The sequence below is a fragment of the Paralichthys olivaceus genome, chromosome 12 (genome assembly GCF_024713975.1).
Source record: "Paralichthys olivaceus isolate ysfri-2021 chromosome 12, ASM2471397v2, whole genome shotgun sequence".
Lineage (NCBI taxonomy): Eukaryota > Metazoa > Chordata > Actinopteri > Pleuronectiformes > Paralichthyidae > Paralichthys > Paralichthys olivaceus.
The window spans coordinates 10810844-10831378 of record NC_091104.1 but is presented as its reverse complement, the minus strand read 5'-3'; the positions used below and the strand labels follow the sequence as shown (position 1 = coordinate 10831378).

Sequence of the window (20535 nt, the reverse complement as noted above, 5' to 3'; positions counted from 1 at the left end):
TACATTGTTGTACACACACTGATAAGCATGACTTGTTTTTTCTCTGCCTGAGTAGAACAAATTTCTACCAATAGCTCAGCTACAGCACACTTCTTATCGTCTGTCTTCTTCTCAAACTGTGGCATGATAATATTTTATTGAAAGACGGTGACATTTAGAGCGACACATTTGGAAACCCACTGCTTAACATAATAAGTGCTCCCATTATGTCAAGTGATGTGGCAACTTGCCTGTTGTTGCTGCAAAAGTAAATAAATAAAGCAGACGCACTGTCCTAAATCCACCTTGTTTTCAGTCCTGAAAGCAGCCCACAGTACTTGTCTGACTTCCTGTTGTGTCTGTTCCCCAACACAGGCAATCAGAGTACGGTGGAGTGGTGTTTGGAGGCTGGGCCAGGATGGCTCAGACAATCACCGCTTTCTCCATAGTGGAGGTTGCCAAGCCCAACATTGGAGAGAGCTGGCCTGCTCGTGTTCGAGCTGATGTCACTGTTAACCTCAATGTGCAGGATCATATCAAGCATGAGTGGGAAGGTAATAAAATACTTCTTTTTAACATTAGAAAAAATATATTTTGTAATTATCTTAATCACCATTTATATTTGATTATTTGTCAGCTATGTTATAACACATATACGGTATATTTACATTCATTTTTACTGTTTACTTATTGCACTGCCACACCATTACTTTTCTTATTTCCTCCTAGAAAATGGTTTATCACCTCTATATAGTTTTCCTTTACCCCTCGATTCCATCCCACTGGACCTTGACCTATGACCCCTGCCTACCTGATGTTTCTGTGAAGACATAACATTTCTGTGTAGCCTCCACCATTAAGCCTCTTTGTTTTATTCCCTGATCTTTCTTCTGGGTGTGTTTGATAGGGACACTGTAGATAATGTTAACAGGCGCATGTCAACAATGAAAGACATTGATTCACTGGGGACATAGAAAACACAATGAAACCTTCAGCGGGCTGTCCACTATCGCTCTCCAGTATGTATGAAAGTGGTTAAAAAAAATAGAAAGCTTAATGTATCCCAAATTGATCTCTCCACTTTCTTTATACCCGTTTTTATGGTTTTACTTTCCTCTTTGTAATTCAGTGGAAGTATGAAGTGTAACTTGCTTCTATCCAGTAGCCCTCTCCCCATCGTATAATTAGAGCCTCATGTTTTAAAGATCAGGCGAATGCTGACGGAGCGGTTTCAAACTTCTCCACTCTACTACTCTTTTTTCACTAACACTCCTCTTTCTGTTTCTGTGTCCTTTTTATTCTCCTTAAAATTCTTTCTCTGTCTCTCCCTTAACGTCCTCTCTGTCTCTAAATCCCTGTTCTTTCAGTCCTTCTCTCTATCTAACTGCTCTCTCCCCCAAATCCTCTCTCCCCGTAGGCCTTCGGAAGCACGACGTTTGCTTTCTGATCACGGTGCGGCCCAACCTGCCCTATGGCACACGCTTCGACCGGCGCCAGCCCTTTGTGGAGCAGACTGGCCTGGTGTATGTGAGAGGCTGCGAGGTGCAGGGCATGCTGGATGACAAGGGACGTGTCATTGAGGAAGGTATGCTCATATAGTGACCCCACACACACATGCACACAGGACATCCATCCTCCCGTCAGATCTCCTATACACAATCATCCAGCGACTGGTCCCCTCGACAGGTTCAGGCTGCAGTTGTCATGGTAACGATCACAGTGAGACCTGACCTGGTCACATTAACATTCCATTAGCCCGAGGTCGACAACAACACCGAAGAGCTTCGGGCCTCGCCCTCTGCTATATTTATTGGATTTAAGAAGAGATGTGCTTCTGTAAAACGACAATGAATGAATGAATATGCTTGTCCTGCAGAATACAGCAATATGATATATAGCATACATTCACCTCTATCTCTGAGGTGTTGCCAGCAACAAAGCATTCTAACATTAGAAACCTGAATTGTGTGCGGCAGGATCTTCATCCTCAGGCTTCCTTATTTCCCCATTAAGAGCCTTAAAATCTGTTGTTATCAAATATACTCAGATAATCTGTTTCTGTGTACCCACACAGAAGGAATTCCCTCAGACCAAATCCAAAGTATCAGGCCATTCTTAGAAAGTAAAAAATATTCATAAAGTAGCATGATCTCAATTTACCGTGTTGTGCTCTTCCCACAGCCCAAAGCTGTGCCTCTTAGTGGTTGGTTCTGAGTGGTGAGCCTGCAGCCCTGCTATTCTAAGTGTTTGCCTTTCCCCTGTTGTAACATGTGTCCATGCACTGAAGCACCCTTTTCCCCCATCCCGTCTCATCTGTTTGGATTAAATATGCAGAGGGCAGGGATTTCTAAAAAGACATCCTGCCAGCCGGTGTCGGCTTGGGTAAACTTTCAGATCCCCAACAGGGATAAGTGGTACTCGCGCTGACTAGGTGGTGGGGGAGAAGGCACATAAATCACAGGGCATTTTGTGACGGGTGGGGGGGTGCAACCCTGAGAGGTGCAGTTTGAGACACTTGTGTTTGAGTAAAATACCATCGTACCATTGTATATTTTCTTGATCTAAATTCCCCTATTAATAACTGAGAGTTGGATACAATGGCACATAGTTCTTTTGACTGCTCACACACACACACACACACACACACACACACACACAAACACAAACACATACATACACACACATACAGGGGCACGGACATCAGAGGCCAAAAGGATTGAGTTTCACTCTCCAGCTCTGTGCCCTGCAGCACCGTACAAGAATCTATTCAGACATCTATGAAAGCTACACATGCTGCACTGCACAAACCCCCGATGGGAGTGAGTCTAAAGCCTGTAGCCTGTCAGTCAAACATCTACATGTGACTCCTATTCCTGAGGAGTCGCAGTTTTTATAGCATCAAATAACAAATTAAAACCAGATTTCCAGGAAAAATAAGCATTTGAAGAAACAGGTGTGATAAGAACAACTTATAATGACAGAAACCATCTATGAGAACAAATTTTTATTTTTATAGATTAGATTGTAAAAGTGTTTAAAAATGTCCTACAAATTTAGAAGTATTACTCCTGTATTAATCACTTATCTAACCACTTACTGTTCCAGGACCTGAACCAAAGCCAAAGCTGCGAGGAGACGCCAGAACGTTCCGTGTTTGGCTGGACGCAAACCAGTATCAACAGGACATGACCAGCAGTATTCAGAGTGGCACCGAAGACCCGTATGAGACTTTCAACATCATCATGAGACGCAAACCCAAGGAGAATAATTTCAAGGTTTGGACCACGTTCTGAAGCACACAGGTCACTCACCTGCACCACACAGCGTATTTGAGTGCTTTATCTTCAGTCCTTGAGCTCTGGTCAGACCAACACCACCTCTGAGTGATGTATGGCACATATTATACTCTCCCTGGAATTGTAGCTATAAGGTTGGGGTCAGGGCAGCTCTGAGATTACCACCCACTCAAGGCTCCCCTCCCCGGTGATCCCACTGGGAGACACTTCTCACTGGATTTTCGTGTCATACATACTGACCTCCATCCCACCCTTAAAGACCCAGTGTGTACGATTTAGTTGATAGGGATCTGTTTGCAGAAATTGAATATAAAATAATTATAGTCATGTTTTTAATTGTGCGTAATCATCTTGAGCCCACAAAACACTTTTGGAGTTTCAGTTTTGCAGCCAAATCCAATACAGTTGAAGTAACTGGTGACTTCGTTATATACTCGTGTTGTGCTATCCAAATGTCTGTAAGCCCCAACATTCATTTTTGACTTGAAACAGCCTCATTTACACCATGTTTTAGGTCTAAAAACACGGTGCCCTGTTAGAGCCCTGATGTGGTAGCAAGACAACATTGTATATAATATACAATAATGCCTTGTGTATCTTATATTGTCAGTATAACATTGTGGTGTCTCAGCAGCACCCTGCTTTTAAAGATAGTTCACAAAAGGTAAATCTACATTGATATTCCTATCAAAGTTTTCAGCAGGTCATAGAAGTTATCAGTGCTAATGTGTGAAACTTTTATTAACAATCACATCTGTCTTAAAGTGTTTTTTGCTCCGTTTTGCTCCAGTTTCTTTAGAACGTACATGCACAACTGCACAAGACTCTTTGCTTTTTATCCTTGTATTTAAGAGGTTCTCATTACCGCTTTGTCAAATGAGCTTTTTCTTATTTTGTCAGAAGTTTTGAAGCAGCCTCCTTTTTTTTTCTTGAGCTTGAAAAACACAGGAACTAATGGGTATTCAAGAAACATTCTTCTCCATCTTTGATGTGTGACACAGATAAAAGTAAACATGTTTCCCGACACTTTGTTTGATGCATACGGTATTAGACAGTTTGCGGCTCATTAAAATATAATTGACAGTCAGTCAAACTACCTGCTTTCCCATCAGCCCACCACAAAGCTATTCTTATCTGGCTAAACCTCCTCTTGTGGGATGGTTGTCTGTTGTCTGATTGTCTGCCTCATTCAGTTAGATTTTTCCTTCAGGCTCTTTTTTTATAGTTTGTATCTGACATATTTCTCTCTGTTTCAGGCAGTGCTAGAAACCATCAGAAACCTGATGAACACAGAGTGCGTCGTCCCAGACTGGCTTCACGACATTATTCTCGGCTATGGGGACCAGGGCAGTGCCCACTATTCCAAAATGCCAAATCAGATCTCTGCGTTGGACTTCAATGACACGTTTCTGTCTTTGGACCATTTACGTTCTTGTTTCCCCGATAACACCATAAAGGTCACAGAAGAGAATCCTGACCTGCAAGTCCCCCCTTTCAGGTGAAAGTCAAACATACAGTTATAAAGTAAAAGAGAGAAATGTTACAGTTGATCTACGTTTAATTTGCAAACTAGATACAATTGATGCCACAATGCTATATATTGTATTGTATTGTAATATGTTTGTTTATGTCCGTAATCCTATTTTCTATCCGTCTTTTGCTTTTCCAGAATCAAGTTTCCCATCTCAAACAAAACAGACAAAGGCAAGAAGAGAAAGGCAGATGAAGAAGTGGAAGACAAAGAGGAAGACATGACCTTGCTCGTTGAGCCCTATGTCACTCCCAACCGTGGTCCATATCCCTACAACCAGCCCAAACGGTGAGAGGTCAAGGCAAAGTGTCTGGTCCTCCCATTAACAACTGGTCCTGACTGTATCCATGTTTGTCGTCATGGTGTCTCTTCCAGCATTAAATGTAGTGGTGCTATTTTGGTTGTGGTTTTTGCCAACAGTAATTGATGCTTTAATATTCCTGTACTCATTAGAGCACCACAACATAATTGCCCTTCATCAAAATTGAAGATTATTCCACTGGTGTTTCTAAGATTTCCGGCTTACGCTTTGATATTTAAATCTTAATGGCAACAGCATGTCCACGGGGACTGTGCGTCTAAATATACTTTCAAAAAAGTTCAGAACAAAACTTGCTGCATTAAGCGCCTCTTAAAAAACACTTGAGAGCAAATATGTTTATGTTGTCAATAGCAATAACTTATTTTTTTTTACAGGAATACAATTCAGTTCACTCCCACTCAGATTGAAGCCATTCGAGCTGGGATGCAGCCAGGCCTAACCATGGTAAGAGAGTTGTAATTACTGTTTTATCATTTTTATTTTATTATAATGTGCTCAGACAACTTTTAAGGCTGGATTGCAGATTTCAAAAGAAAACGACGACGACAAAGAGAGAAAAAATCTTAACAGCCTCCAATAAATCATAATTTAGAATATTTGGCTTCAACAGCAAAAGTGAAGCCAAAAAATATATAAGTCCAGTCGTATAAAGTCATGCATAACCTTGAGTGAGAGAGATAGTGCAGGTTCATACTGCTCCAGCTCATCTAGAAAGCTTTGCAGACATTAATCTTAGTGATGAATAGCAAGGGTGTTCCCTTAACAGTAAATTTGACAACTCAATCTCCATCATTCATGTAGAGTGTTGTCACATTTCCCTGAAATCCTCTCTGTAATTTTGGCCTTTCCAGTGAAATGTTCAACCCCACATAAAATGGCATGGAATCTCAGCTATGGATAAATCCAGTTCATAGACACATCCAGAGTGTTATTCCAGCTGTATCTCCAGAGTTGTGTAGCTGACACTTTTTTGACATAAGTGCTATTCCGCTGTGGTGACTAGAAGCTGGCACTGAGCTCTGAGTTATTTATTGTTGCAGCTATCTGAGGTAAATAAGGCAACGAGGCTATCATCGGAGTCGTAAAACAACTCTACATGCAAAGCCTCTTCTGCTGCTCTCCTCGCTCCCTCTCACCTCCCCTCTTGGCATGTGTCACAGTCATTAGCAGCCATAACAAACACACACCACCTCCCAGTCTGCCGAGCTTGGCTTTCATGTTGGGAGACCAAGGAGCTGATTATGTACTGATTTATGCAGGAGCATCTAATTGTACTTAGTATTTTTAGCACATATTACTCACCTGAGAGACCCACACTCAGACCAACCTGTTTCATGAATATTTATTCAATAAATTAGATGTGTTATTCCCCCAGTTAAATAAATGTAAGGCTTATTATTATAGTAACAGAGATGAAGTGTAACTAGAAATTACTTCGTAAGATGTATTTTTTTTCTTCCTATAGCTTTTCTCCTTCTTCTGTAGCTCTCGTGTTTCCTCCCCCATCTGTGCAGTCAACAGGACTGTCTTGTCATGCCAGGCAACACCACTCTGCACTGGGTCCGTCTGAGCGTGGCTAACGATGGGGCACTACCCTAGCCTGTTCTGACATGCCCATGGCCGAGCTGTCACAACCACTAGATTGTCTACAGGGGGGGCGCCTTTGCAGCGTAACCTAACTTCTGATTATGCTTCTCTTCTCCTCTTCCTTTCCATCCATTCTGCTTCTCCAGGTTGTAGGACCACCAGGTACCGGAAAGACGGATGTTGCTGTTCAGATCATCTCAAACCTTTATCACAACTTCCCTGAGCAGAGGACCCTCATCGTCACACATTCAAATCAGGTTAACCCAACACACACACACACACACACACACACACACACACACACACACACACATAGCGTCTCTGATCTCTGAAAAACACTTTGTGTGAAGCTGTTGAGAGAATTTACAGTTTGTTCTCAGAACTGCCCGTTAATCGGGGCGTAGTTGTATTCGAACCTTGGAGGAAAAATGTAATCTAAGCTCCCTCCTGCCCTGGTCTTACCCTCAGTATTTAATCATAAAGTAATCTGCTATTGTTTTACTCCAGTGGAAACTAGTCAGAGGGAAACTTATCCACATGAAGTATAGCTGGAAATAATGATTAAAAAAATGTTATTCACGTGCAATATTCTCCTTAACATTTATAGTTCTTATACAAGAATAGACACTATTTTATTTATAAAGCAGCTTTCAGGTAGATTCAAGACGCTTAAATAACACATTACAACACTGTAATAACAAGGTCAAAACAAGTTCATATGCACTGGCATTGTTGATTGATAATAATAAACAGGCTGAAGAAAGGGTCTTCCTTGTTTGATCATGTTTACTTGTTACCATGGTTCGTTCCCCTCCAGGCTCTGAACCAGCTGTTTGAAAAGATCATGGCTCTAGACATCGATGAGCGTCACCTCCTGCGTCTGGGCCATGGAGAGGAGGAGCTGGAGACAGAGAAAGACTTCAGCAGGTGAGACAGCATGGGACAGGTGGCGAGAGTGCACACACACAAGCACATGCATCTAAACAAACAGAAATACACATGCAGATATCAAGACAACATGAATTCTCACATGCATTTGTGAAAGTGCATTCGATAAATCACAGTTTGATCACAGCCAACAAAACACACACACACACACACACACACACACACACACGTATTAACGCAGCCCAGCTGCCCACATACATAATTAGCGTGAGCCAACACAGTGACAGGGCTACTCGATACTTCTATATGCCAGGCCAGGAACCTGGTTAATCTTTAGGCATCATTGGCCTCTCAGGCCTTTCTACCAGTGTAAGGGATCTTTCCCCACTGCCCTGCACTCACAAAAAATAGAGCTGTATATTTACCACAGGTATGTTTAGAAAATCTGAAGAAGCCAAGACTGTTTCCACAGCGCGCTACAAGTCACTCTGGACATTCTGGAAACCTTTTCAGTAAACAGTCTACCCCAGTTCCGAAATCTTAGTCTGTATCATTGAAAATCTGTATTTGTAGCATTTGCTACCAACAATTTCTTGCAAGTTCTTATAATCCATAATGTATTTTGTGATTTACAAATTGTTTAAATGTTAAACAACATGTTTAAGAAGAAGAGAAAGTAGTAAGTACTAATGTTGTCATTTACCAACCTCAGCGAGACATGAAACTTATAGTTTATAATTAATTTACAACATGGTGGAACAATTAAACTAAATACACAAAAAAAGAATTACATAGAATATAATTCTTTCATTTGTGATTTTAAGACCATCAGTTGTTTATTAAATTAAGTTCAGGGAGGAACCTTAAATCTGCGATGAGACATTACCTGACTGTCATTTAACTAAATCAACATATGGATTTAATACTAGTTGTTTTAGAACATTCTTTGTCTCTACACCCTAATGGGCATGAAACAGACAATTTTGCTATTCCTCATACCACACTGGTGGCAGGGCACAGAACAAACAGCCTCAGACAAGAACCACTAGAGTCCTGTTAAGGAAGCTGCACCAGCTCTCTCGCCCGTGTGTGTGTGTGTGTGTGCGTGTGTGTGTGATGCCTTGAAGGATAGTGACTCACTCCTCACTACTGCTACATAGTGAAATGGGAAAGAGAAGGTGGGGACAGTGCACTTTAAGCAACAATGACAGACTTGAGAAAAAGAGATTATCTCACGATACCCAAAACATTTACAGCTCTACATGACTGCCACTATATTTAACACCGTTATTAGGTGAAACAGCCAGAGCCGTCTATTTTTGAACAGCAATATTTTTAACCGTGGTTCAAACATAGCTCATTATTATTGAATATTATTCAGCTTTTACGTTGTATCTATTTATAGTTCCCTCATAGCCGACATTGTTAATTACCACCTCATCCTTCTGTGGCTCTGAGCAAATTACACCCTATATCTCTTAGCAACACTTCCAGAGGAGGGAGGGGTTAAGTGCATGTCTCATCTGATATATATCCTGCTCAGTGCGAGTGTACAACTTCAGAATGAGTAACGCTGAATAGGGTCTGCACAGGGGGAAAGCAGTCTGTTGCATTCTTAAATTATGCAGCAACAGATATAAAAGAAAGAGCTTTGGCTAGCAACATTTAATATGTTCCCCGCCTGCCTGGCTGCCTCACAACAACATGCAGACTCTACACTCCTTCCACCCCACTGACACCGAAGAGCCAGAGAGTTTTAATCAACATTGTATATGAGATGAAAAATGGAAGGCAGTGCTCCTCCGAATGCTGAACAAAAGGGAAAACTACGTTACTATCAATTAACAATGCCTCCCTGAATGTCGTGATGAATTTTGTGCCTTTTTAATGAGATTTTTAGAGCGGAACATAGAGGAGATCACAATTAAAATTAATTTGTTGACACTCTCTATTTGTACCACAGATTCATTAAAATCAGTTTTGCCATCCAGGTTCCACCATGTGAGTGTGAAATAAAGTTTCACATTATTGGATTTAAAAAACTATATCGATAAATTAATATTGTTATTCACACCCACGTATCTATTTAGGGTCTCTGTCCCCGAGAGTAGCTGAATGCATTACAGGTGTGTCATCCTGGGAAGCAAGGTCACTACCCTGTTTTATTTTTTTCAGACCAAAAAGGCAGATCAGTGTGGTCGTCTTTGAGTCATCTGCTGACTGAGGATCTCTGCACCGGGTCTAAAAATAGAGCTCACCTCTAGTATTACCCTGCGACCCCTCCCACATCCTGTCTGTGTGCACTGCTCGTTTCATCACCACCTCCTAATTGCTCTCAAGCCTCATTGTTTAGCTGCACACAGACAGAGATGCATGATAGAACCTGAATAAACCTTTAAGTTCTAATTGTCATCTTCAACCTGTAATCAAGGGCCACATTTACAATGTACAGTATCTTACTCTGTGGAACACTGTATGTCCTCAGGTGACCAGAACGCAAGCAGCCTCATGCTCTGATTCAAGGGCAGAAACACAATAAAGGCAACTACAATCAAATTTACTCTAAACCAAATCAACAATAACATGACAACCCTCAGATTGATATCAATACATGGACGTTAAACAATATGATGCCATGTTGGGAAGAGATCCAGACCAGATCAGAGGCTGAATCCACATTTGGAGGATCCGTTACATTAGTTATTTGTTGCATTCAGTAGTTTGTCTGCTGTGTACACCAGCATGTAGTCAGCCCTTAAACACCAATCTCTGTTGCTCCAGATGGTTGTGACTCTGTTTATACTCATATAAAAGTGTTAAGATAGTTGACTAACGATGCTGTGTATCTCCAGATACGGCCGTGTAAACTACGTCCTAGCCAGAAGGCTGGAGCTCCTCCGGGAGGTGGGGAGGTTACAGGAGAGCTTGGATGTCCCGGGAGATGTTTCTTACACTTGTGAGACAGCTGGACACTTCTACCTCTACCAGGTAAGACTATAACAATGTGACTTTGTGTTTTTTTATGTGTTGGCAATAAAAGAGGAAAAAAGGGTAAAGAAATTTAAAAAAAACAAAGTCCTGATTGTTTTGTCAGCCTCTTCTCTAAGTATTTCTACTAAGCCATTAAACATCTTTGAAATTCGTCTGTAGACATTAATATTGATATATGAATTAGAGAAAGGAGGATGCAGGGGATATTTTGCTGAATTAATTTGAATAGATTTCTGCATTGTCTGTCCTGGTCCTCAGGCATATTCATGCCAATCAAATCCAGACGATATCGAAGTTTGCATTCCACAGACTCACTGCTCTTGCGTGGACTGCAAATAGCTCGAAAATCTCAAGTCTGACTGTTTATTCCTGTCACCTAATTATCGCTGAAAAAAGCTGCAGCAGACAGTTAGTAACTTACATTCTCATGCTTCTCTGGGAGTGTTTTAAAATAAACATTATAGATGGTTGTAACATAGGGAAGTGCAGGGTGTATCTCCAATCTTTTTTTTTCATTGGGTTTTTTAAGGTTAGGATAAGGAGGAAAGGAATACATTATTATTACACACGTGTGTGTGTGGTGTGTAATTGGTGTGTATGTCTCTGTATCTGAGAACATTTCAAAATACGATTCTGAAGAAGGAACCACCACAGAGGCAGTTTAGTACTTTGATGAGTGTTTATTTTATTTCAGAGTTTGTCACTATGATAGTGTCACTGAGCACACCCACGATAGATGTACTCATAAAACCTTATTAGTAGAATTAATAGTAGTATTTAGTAGAAGAAGCTGTAAAAACTGCTAAGTACTCCTAATAATTTAGTTACAACTTCACAGTACTCACTGGTATGAATGTATGTGTTGCATAGCGACTGGTGTGATCCTATCGTAAAATCTTCTTTAAGTCTTTAAGTGGTCTCTCTCGCACAAACCCCTAGGGTTCCCTATTAATTTGATACTGTTTCTCAACCCACACTTCATTTAGGCTAAGTTTTTTTATTGCTTTAAAAAACTGACCATCAGTTTAGAGACATTTGAAGATGTGAAAGTACCAGGGTTGTTAGTGGAGTGAATCTGTGACCTTGAGGTGACTTTTCTGTCATCAAGCAATAACAATGTATTATGTACTGAAACCTTGTGTGTCAAGGTTTTGATGGGGTCTCAATAGTCCATGCAGACAGATACTTGACACATAATTAAGCTGAGTCCTCCTGCAGACTCATTAATGTTATCCTTAAAGTTTGTTTTTTTCCAACAAGGGTATTTATAGAAGTAGGCTACCCCGCTGTTTAGTTGAAGCTGGTTTATTAGGAGCTCAGCAGGGGCCCCTCTGAAAGAGTGAGGCTATCTCTTCTCATTTGTTAATTTTTGAGTAATGTGCTTTTAGATAAGGTCACATAGGTTTAAAGAAAATATAGCAAGAACCATTTATGTCGGTCGGCGCCAAACACAACCCCACGTGTGCTCAAACAGCTTTTTGTTAAACATTAAATCTCCATTAGTGAACTAGTGCAGCCTTTTAGTGATTTTCTAAATTTAAACCAAATTGGGGTACCGCTGTACTTCGGTGTTAATTTATCAGTTAATATAATTAGTCATTATGAGCCTTTTCTTGTTGATATCTGCGTTTTTTGTAGACATTTTTTTTAACTCAAGTTCTATGTATTTGGTTATATTTTCATTTTCTATTTGTTTTTATTATTTTTAAAAAGTGTATTCTTAAACTGTAAAATATCAAGTCTCAATTGCATTTCTTTGTCATAAAGGTTTTATAATAACATCTTAGGAATTAATGGGATTTTTCTTTTGGCTGCACTGTGGGTACTGCTAATTTTAATTCCCAATATCGATATTGACCTTGAAAGCACATAAAATTTGCCAGTGATGTTTTTAAAATTTCTCCTGCATGCTTCACAAGCAGAGTATTTCCATCCACTTCTCACACAGACGATCACCGCTTGTGTCCTGCATTTGGAAAAGGGCAATATCCAGAGAACCGAGTCAGGACACTGTCAGGAGTTCATATGTGAAAACACCTAATGTCTGCTCTCTTTGCCCACTACAGGTCATATCTCGCTGGGAACAGTATATGAGCAAAGTCAAACCTAAACAGGGCAAGACAGTGGAGGTAGAGGCTGTGGCTTCATTCTTCCCTTTCCACAAGTACTTCTCTAACGCCCCACAGCCTGTGTTCAAGGGCCGGTCGTATGAAGAGGACATGGACATTGCAGAGGGCTGCTACCGCCACATCAAGAAAATATTTACCCAGCTGGAAGTAAGAACATGCACACCTACACCCACACACACACTCCCACACTCCCCCACTGAGTGACAATCAGCGGGATGTAACAAAGTTACCTGACTGCAATAAGGCAAGGCAATTTTATTTATAGAGCATGTCAATACAGTTAAATTCAACCTGCTTTACGCTAAAATTCACTGCAGCACACGTTAACACACGATGTCAAATCGAAAGTAAACATTTCCTTTCCTATTTTTGACTCAAACACACACACAGAATTTGTCAGCTGTATTTGGTCTGTTTGCCAGCAGATTGTCCAGATATTGAACATTCTCTGCCACTTTAAGTAATTTAAGATACTGAACAGTATTATATTATACATATATGTTTGATGACCCTTTGGGAAAAGATGATCAACACAAAAATGGAGAAGAATGTGACTACTTTTTCACACTCAAGCACATTATCATTCCTAGATTTCTATAGGGATAACAATAACATTTCCGATTTATGGGAACACCAAGGAGGTTTCTGAAAAGCAATAAAGAAGTTATTGGCTGGGGGTAATATCCCAACACATGTGGTGACCTTGATTTATCTGGCTGGCCTCTGTATCACTGCATCACAGCACCTCTCCCTCCTCCCTGAGCCTCACCCATGCTGCAGTGAAATCTGTACACCCATTAAGAGGTATTGCTGTCAGTGGTGCAGGGCAGGGGAAGCAACTTCCTGCTGAATTTGCTTATCTGTCTGCTTATCAAAAAGTAAAAGCAGTCTGGAATAAGCTGTCATAGGAATATCCCAAGAATGTATTGCTCGACAGAAAGGCACACGGTGCGCCTCCTGAGATTCCTGTCTATAAACATCTCCTGTTTCCTCCTCTGCAGTCCCACCACACCTTTACCGTTACTTACTTTTTTTCTTCTCTCTCCTCTCTGTGTCCCTGAATATCTACCATCTTGATTTCACCCTTCAACCGCTCTGGAGCCATGAGGGTTAAAAATAGACCCCATCAATATTTTATCTTTTGATTGGTTTAATATAGTGCTAAAATTGTAACTCATCAAATATTTATGTCTCAGTGCTGTCCGAGTCTGTTTCTCCCATCCTCCCTCCCCGTCTCTTCCTTTGCTGCCTGTGTACAGCTAGTGTAGCACTGTGAAAATAGAACGCCTGTATACCCACATCCCCCCAACAGCGTGGTTTTCACACCGCCATGATGATCGACTTTCTGAGGCGAACTGATTCGTATTTTGGTAAAAAAAAAAAAACTGGTCTTTGATTTTCCATTCCAGTATAAGGCAGGTTAGAAGATACATGCTGCGCTTCTCCTTAAGGTGCAGTTATTGAACAGCAAACTACACTAGTACAGTCTCTGCAGAGCAGCCCTGTGTGGTTGTCTCAGTATCTGCATCATGGGAAAGGAGGAGAATGTGGCCCTGCGTAGACCTGAATTTAACATCCGTCTCAGGTGATCCAATTACGAGTACACAGCTCTAAATACAGGATGCATTGGGGACATTTGAGATCCACCGCACTCAGACATGGTCTGGGGTGCATGTAGTCTTTTAGCTGTGTGAACAGAAACTTGTCCTGGGCTACACTGATTACCGTTGACTGCCACATATAATTTCTCTCTCATTCTCTCCATCCTAAAAACATCATTTGGTCAAGGTGAACAACAATGATGAGTGTAATTTGCATTTAGAGCAGGGAAGTGAGATCTGGCCACAAGTGGAGACTCATTCTAATGACAGGTGTTGTCTGAACCGAGCCTGTGTCTCCTAATGAGAGTAGAATGCAGAGGGGTTATATTAATATGTTTCATTAAAAGGCAGGGTAGGTTACCAGGCACCTCTTTTCTGATGGTATTGTAAGTTTTTCATTGCAGTGATTTACCTTCTCTTTTCCTCTTCTCTACCCTTAAAGGAGTTTAGGGCCTTTGAGCTGCTGAGGAGTGGCCTGGACCGCTCCAAGTACCTGCTAGTGAAGGAAGCCAAAATCATCGCTATGACCTGTACACATGCTGCACTCAAACGCCACGACCTGGTGGAGCTGGGATTTAAGGTAGACTCCTCTCACTGACACAAAGACTTGACAGCCTGTTTGAGCCTGTGTGAGCTTGTTTTTACTGTCGTTACTTTCAGTATTTCTGTTAAGTTACATCTCTGACTCTCTTCATTAGTATGACAACATCCTGATGGAAGAAGCTGCTCAGATTCTGGAGATCGAGACCTTCATCCCTCTATTGTTACAGGTAAGCCTCTCATGAATAAGTCATGAAACTTTGACTTAATATGTGCCTGATTAACGGATACAACTGAGATCTACATCAATGCCCTGCTTGAAAATTCACTGCCAAACCCGAGGTACTGTAGTAAGTTTCCACATTAAGTGTAGTTTAATCGTTAACTTGTGACGCAGTGTTCTACTACCTGACTTGCACTGTTAAGATCTGACTGATGGACTCCAAACACATTAATGGTGCTTGTCTTTGGTAGTTGTGCCTAATTGGCCGAGATAGTGCTGATGTCTGTTTACAGATGAGGTCGTTAAGCACATCAGCCCATCCAACAACTTCGTCAGAGCTCCTCTCTTTATCTCTCTTCTCTAGTGAGCCATAGCCGGAGCCTTCTGCCAGGTGTACATCACGGTTAAACTATTTATTCCTCTTCCTCGACTTCCCTTGTCATTATTCAGTCAATCATCTCTCATCTGTGATTTCAGTGATTAAATCAGCTCTTGACTTATAAGGCTTGGTGTATCAGATTTGATTGAGGTCAAGAGCCAAATCATGTTTAATTAGCAAGATTTGGCAGTATAATATACACGAGTAAAATAGACTATACTGTTGATGTTACTGCATCACTGCCAGTGTCTAAGATTGGGGTCAATTAATTGGTAGAAAAGGAAAATGACAATCATAAATCGTGTTTTCCTTAGTTTGGAATTAGTCTGTCTTAGAACACAGAAGGAGTTGGAAGCAGTGGTGGTGAGTGAGTAATCAAAATGTAGGCCTTTCACCCTGTTGTCTTGGGTCCAGCTACTGTTACTACTTATTTTAAGTTCTTCCTTTAATATTTTACACAAAAAATACTTAGGTTTTGTGAAAGCCCACAGGATTGCACCCTCAATTGTCAGAAGAAAGGGAAATATCTATCAATCATCTGTACATCCAATTATATTGCGATCTTTCACTCAACATGTTCTCACCCTGGAGCGAGGCTGTAAGCACCACCTATATTGTGCAAAATGCAAAGATATTTACTGAGTCTCAAGGAGTCTTATTCTCTCTCATGCAAACATCCTTCATACTCATTTCACTTTAGTATTGTCTCTAACAGGTGTTTTTTTCTCTCTCTACAGAACCCAGAGGATGGCTACAGCAGACTGAAGCGTTGGATCATGATTGGAGACCACCACCAGTTGCCCCCTGTTATCAAGAACATGGCCTTCCAGAAGTACTCCAACATGGAGCAGTCTCTCTTCACCAGATTTGTGCGGCTGGGAGTTCCCACCATAGACCTGGATGCACAGGGCCGTGCACGAGCGAGGTGGGTCGCCGTGGCAGTAAAACAACAATGGTTTTTACTTTACATGTGGTGCAGTGTGTTAATGAACAGTGATGTCCCCCAGGTAAAGAGCTCTTAGTGACAACAGTGTTTCTTCCCTGTTCTCACAGCCTGTGTAATCTGTACAACTGGCGCTACAAACACCTTGGGAACCTACCTCATGTCCAGCAACTGCCTGAGTTCCAGGTGCCCAACCCTGGCCTAACCTTTGACTTCCAGCTTATTAATGTAGAGGACTTCAATGGTGTGGGTGAATCCGAGCCCAACCCTTACTTTTACCAGGTTAGTAGTACACACTGCACACAGCACAACCATTGTTTGTAAAATGGAATCTAGTGTATACTGTGTATACTTCAAACCTTTCTACTTTTAAAATCCTGGATCCACTCTGGATTCTTTCTACTGTCTTGGTTGAGTTGAGGTTGTTTTTGCGTAATCCTGCTAAATAACAAACAGAAACAAATATCAATGAAAACATAGTAATGGTAACTATTGCTAGAACTTCAAAACAGTAATATTAACCAAAATTAGTCATTTTTAAAAACCTAAAACCATGAATTATTGTGAAAACCTACTAAAACAGTATTAGAATTGAAAACTAAAGGTAGAAATGTTTTCTCTTTGTATTGCTTCGGTTTTGATAAGTGTTTAGATAACTGTGAACATCCAGTATTCGGTATATCTCTCACACACAGGTGCGCACACACAGAGTTGGAGCAGCGGAAATCGTTCGTGTTACAGAATGTGTGGCAATTTCCAAACACAATTTATTCACTCCTTTACACAAATACACACTCATGCACACTTAGTTCCATCAGAGCAGAGAACCATGTCCCTCCCCAGCCTCCATATACTCTGAATTGGCTGCTACACAGCGGTTCATTCATTTTTAAAATCTAATGGTTTGGCTACCGGTCCATATGGTATATTCATAACCCTGTTTGGTCTGCAGCTAACACTGGCTGCCCATCACAGACCAGTGGGTTTGTCTTTCACACAAGGAACTTGATTTTGTTTCATCGTGACATTGCTGAGACACACAAGACTGTGTGGGTGGGGGTGGGTTGTAAAACATTTTTTTTGGCACTTCACCAGCACAGGAACCCAAATGTTGTTTGGGAAGGAAAAATAAACCAGATTAGTTGTTGGAGATTTATCTTATATTTTTCATTTTTATAATTAACACCACAGAGGTTGAAGTAATCAAAAACCCAGAAGCATCTGATTAATTGGTCTGATTAAAAAATTAATAGAAATGAATCAAGACTAGTTTGTTTGTAAGATAAATAGTTAATGAATCTTTCACAGTGCTCCATGTTGGTGCAGTGTTGGACATTGTGCACGCTCATGCCTGTTTCACTTATTGTTTTTTAAATCCAAATCATGTGCACTTCTCGAGACATGAAGTCACATGAGCCTCAACTCTATTTGCCTGTTGCCATTTTCTGGCGCCTCATGGGAATTGCCAGTATCAATCACTCTGTCTCACACACACAAGCACACACACCCCTTACCCTAGATGTAACCATCACAGCTAAATGTCCAACCTTAACCCAGTCTTAACCCTCAAACCCCATCGAAGCTTTGTCAGTGAGACCAAAATGTTCTAAGATTTCAGAAATGACCTCACTGAATTCGCTGTGCAACTGTGGTCCTCACAAAGATAGGAGTGTGCACAGACATGCCCTCACACACGCACACACACACTTTGCAAGGAACTAGGGGGATAAATTGGACACTAGAGAAGCGATTGTATCCACAGCATGCTGAATGCCTGTCACAGCTGAACAAACACTGCACAAATCCCTGTTTTACACTTCCACAAGAACTGTACACCCGTCACACGCACGCACACACATGTACACGGACAATCCATAGTCCAGAGGTCTGTTCGTGCTTCTCTGGCTCATTTACTAAAGCACTTTCCTTATGTAGTCTCAGCCCGTTAGTACTTCCAAAGTTGTCCGATGTCTCCTACAGAGTAGATGTTTATCTAAATCCACATCTTCTGTTGTTAGAAAAAGGCTTTACTCAGCCGGCAGGCCTGCTAGTGTAGCTTTCTCTGCTACGCTACATCAAATTGCTTAAGAGCAAATGGCATGACGTGCTTTACTCAGAGGTAGTCAAGGGTGATATGAATTTATTTACCTCTTATGTGTTTGTATCTACACTACAAGCCTCTCTCTCCTTCTCCCTTATCTCTGTCTCTCTCCCCCTTTTTCGTCCCTTCATCCTCCACAGTCTTCGTCTTTCCTCGGTCTACTGGCTCAAACTCTTTATGGGTTGGGTCTGACCTTGTTGTTATGGTTACCCAGATCTCTGGGGTGTTAGGGCATTAGATCACATTTATGTTAAACATGCACATGAAGTAGGGAAAACTGAAAATGCCAGCCAGATGTCTCCTTAGATATCACTCCGTGTGTGTGTATGTGTGTGTGAGGAGACTCATGCATATGTATACTGTTCTCGTGATCTTTTTTTTCCCTCTGCAACCAAACTGTAAAGCAACCTTATTTGCATTTTTAATGCAGTCACATTCTTAACTTAAAATATGTGTATACTGAGCATAAATGGAGTGGTCACTATTTAAATATTTTTTACTCTAGTTGTTGGTGAAGCATGAATCTGGCACAGGACCACCTGGAAATACAAGATCAATCATCTTGTCACTAATATGCATACAATATTTAAATTATCAATTTTGAATATATGCAATTTAAAACAACAGCAACTCATACCTGGCGTTTGCTGCTAGACTTTGAGTAAAGAATTGAAACATGGCATGGTCATAGACAGGTAACAGATGAGGAGCAACAAAGGCTGTCACTGTTTTTGATGTGTTGACTCCAGTGCAGCAGTACAGTTGATGAGGCTGCATAAATTATTATCAGAGATGTGAGGCTACAGTCCAGGCTTAATTGAAACTTCATGAATAATGCAGACTGTTGCCCTCTTTTTTTGGTCACATTTGAAGGGCAGAGTACAGCCTTGGAGCTATGATGCACGTGCACATGCTGAGGAATTTGTTGATTGTAAAGTACACGCATGTTTGCTCATTTACATATTTAGGACAGCGTTATTATTTTATACGCCTGTATTTGCATTTACATTTATATTTTAAAATGCACTTTCATGTAGAATGTGGAAACAACCTGCATGAGCTATTTGGAATGTCTTTCTCAATTCATATGAAAATGCAGTAATATTAGTTTGACAACATTATGCCACCACATCAGTAGCAAAAAGTTTGATGATGCAGCCTTTTGTCCCACATCTCAAAACACAATTAGCCATTTCCCACTTACTGAAACCACATTAGAAAATTGGCCTATCATCCTCTCTGCCTCTATGTAGGGTATCCTGGAATGGGACATTTTGTCCCAGCCTGGCGAGTGGTGGTGTTGAGCTCTGTCTGAGGCAATTAATTCCAACCCAGATCAGATTGCTACTCATGCATGAATGAGCGGGCTTTTTTCTGGCTGGAAATTTAAACACTTGACAGGCGGGAAAGGGCCAGAGCAAGATGTTATGAGAGAATGTGAAGAGTGAGGTGTCAAACACATGTAGACAGCCCTGGATTTGCTGATAGGAAGAGAGAACCCTGTATTTATGTTTCACTCAGAAATCATACAGATAGAAAACAATTTTTTTAACGTCAACTCCCAAGCATCAGTTTTGTCCCCAACAACATTATATTGTTAAAATATAGTAATGTTGATCTTATCCTATTCTCTCCTCCTGCGAAGAACCTGGGGGAGGCTGAGTATGCTGTGGCTCTGTACATGTACATGCGTCTACTGGGCTACCCCGCCGACCGCATCAGCATCCTCACCACCTACAATGGGCAGAAACACCTGATCAGGGACGTCATCAACCAACGCTGCGGTGGCAATCCCTTCTTCAGACAGCCTAACAAGGTAAGGACACATGCACCACTTAATTCATGCATTAAGTAGGATGCAGTCCATTGTATCAAATATATCATTTTGAAATGCTATAGGAGCCTTTTTATAGGAAATATAAGTGTAAGTTGAAAATTACTAATATGCAGAATCCTGTGAAATAAATTGTTTGTGGTAATCGTTTCATGTAGTGTTTTGTAAGAAGGCTAAATCAGTACGCAACT

General features: G+C 41.0%; 1 protein-coding gene across 2 annotated transcripts in view; it reads left to right on the top strand.

Annotated features, from left to right (window-relative positions):
* The window catches only part of aqr (aquarius intron-binding spliceosomal factor), a 46000-nt gene that overhangs the window by 13200 nt on the left and 12265 nt on the right, over window positions 1-20535 (top strand). For both annotated transcript variants that reach the window (XM_020098050.2, XM_020098049.2), the window contains exons 18-32: window positions 355-533; window positions 1397-1564; window positions 3085-3254; window positions 4532-4773; window positions 4945-5094; window positions 5503-5572; window positions 6862-6972; window positions 7533-7642; window positions 10456-10591; window positions 12661-12870; window positions 14767-14904; window positions 15023-15094; window positions 16204-16391; window positions 16520-16691; window positions 20156-20326. In XM_020098050.2, the coding sequence (XP_019953609.2) occupies window positions 355-533; window positions 1397-1564; window positions 3085-3254; window positions 4532-4773; window positions 4945-5094; window positions 5503-5572; window positions 6862-6972; window positions 7533-7642; window positions 10456-10591; window positions 12661-12870; window positions 14767-14904; window positions 15023-15094; window positions 16204-16391; window positions 16520-16691; window positions 20156-20326 (2287 nt within the window). The remainder of the gene's footprint in view (window positions 1-354; window positions 534-1396; window positions 1565-3084; window positions 3255-4531; window positions 4774-4944; window positions 5095-5502; window positions 5573-6861; window positions 6973-7532; window positions 7643-10455; window positions 10592-12660; window positions 12871-14766; window positions 14905-15022; window positions 15095-16203; window positions 16392-16519; window positions 16692-20155; window positions 20327-20535) is intronic.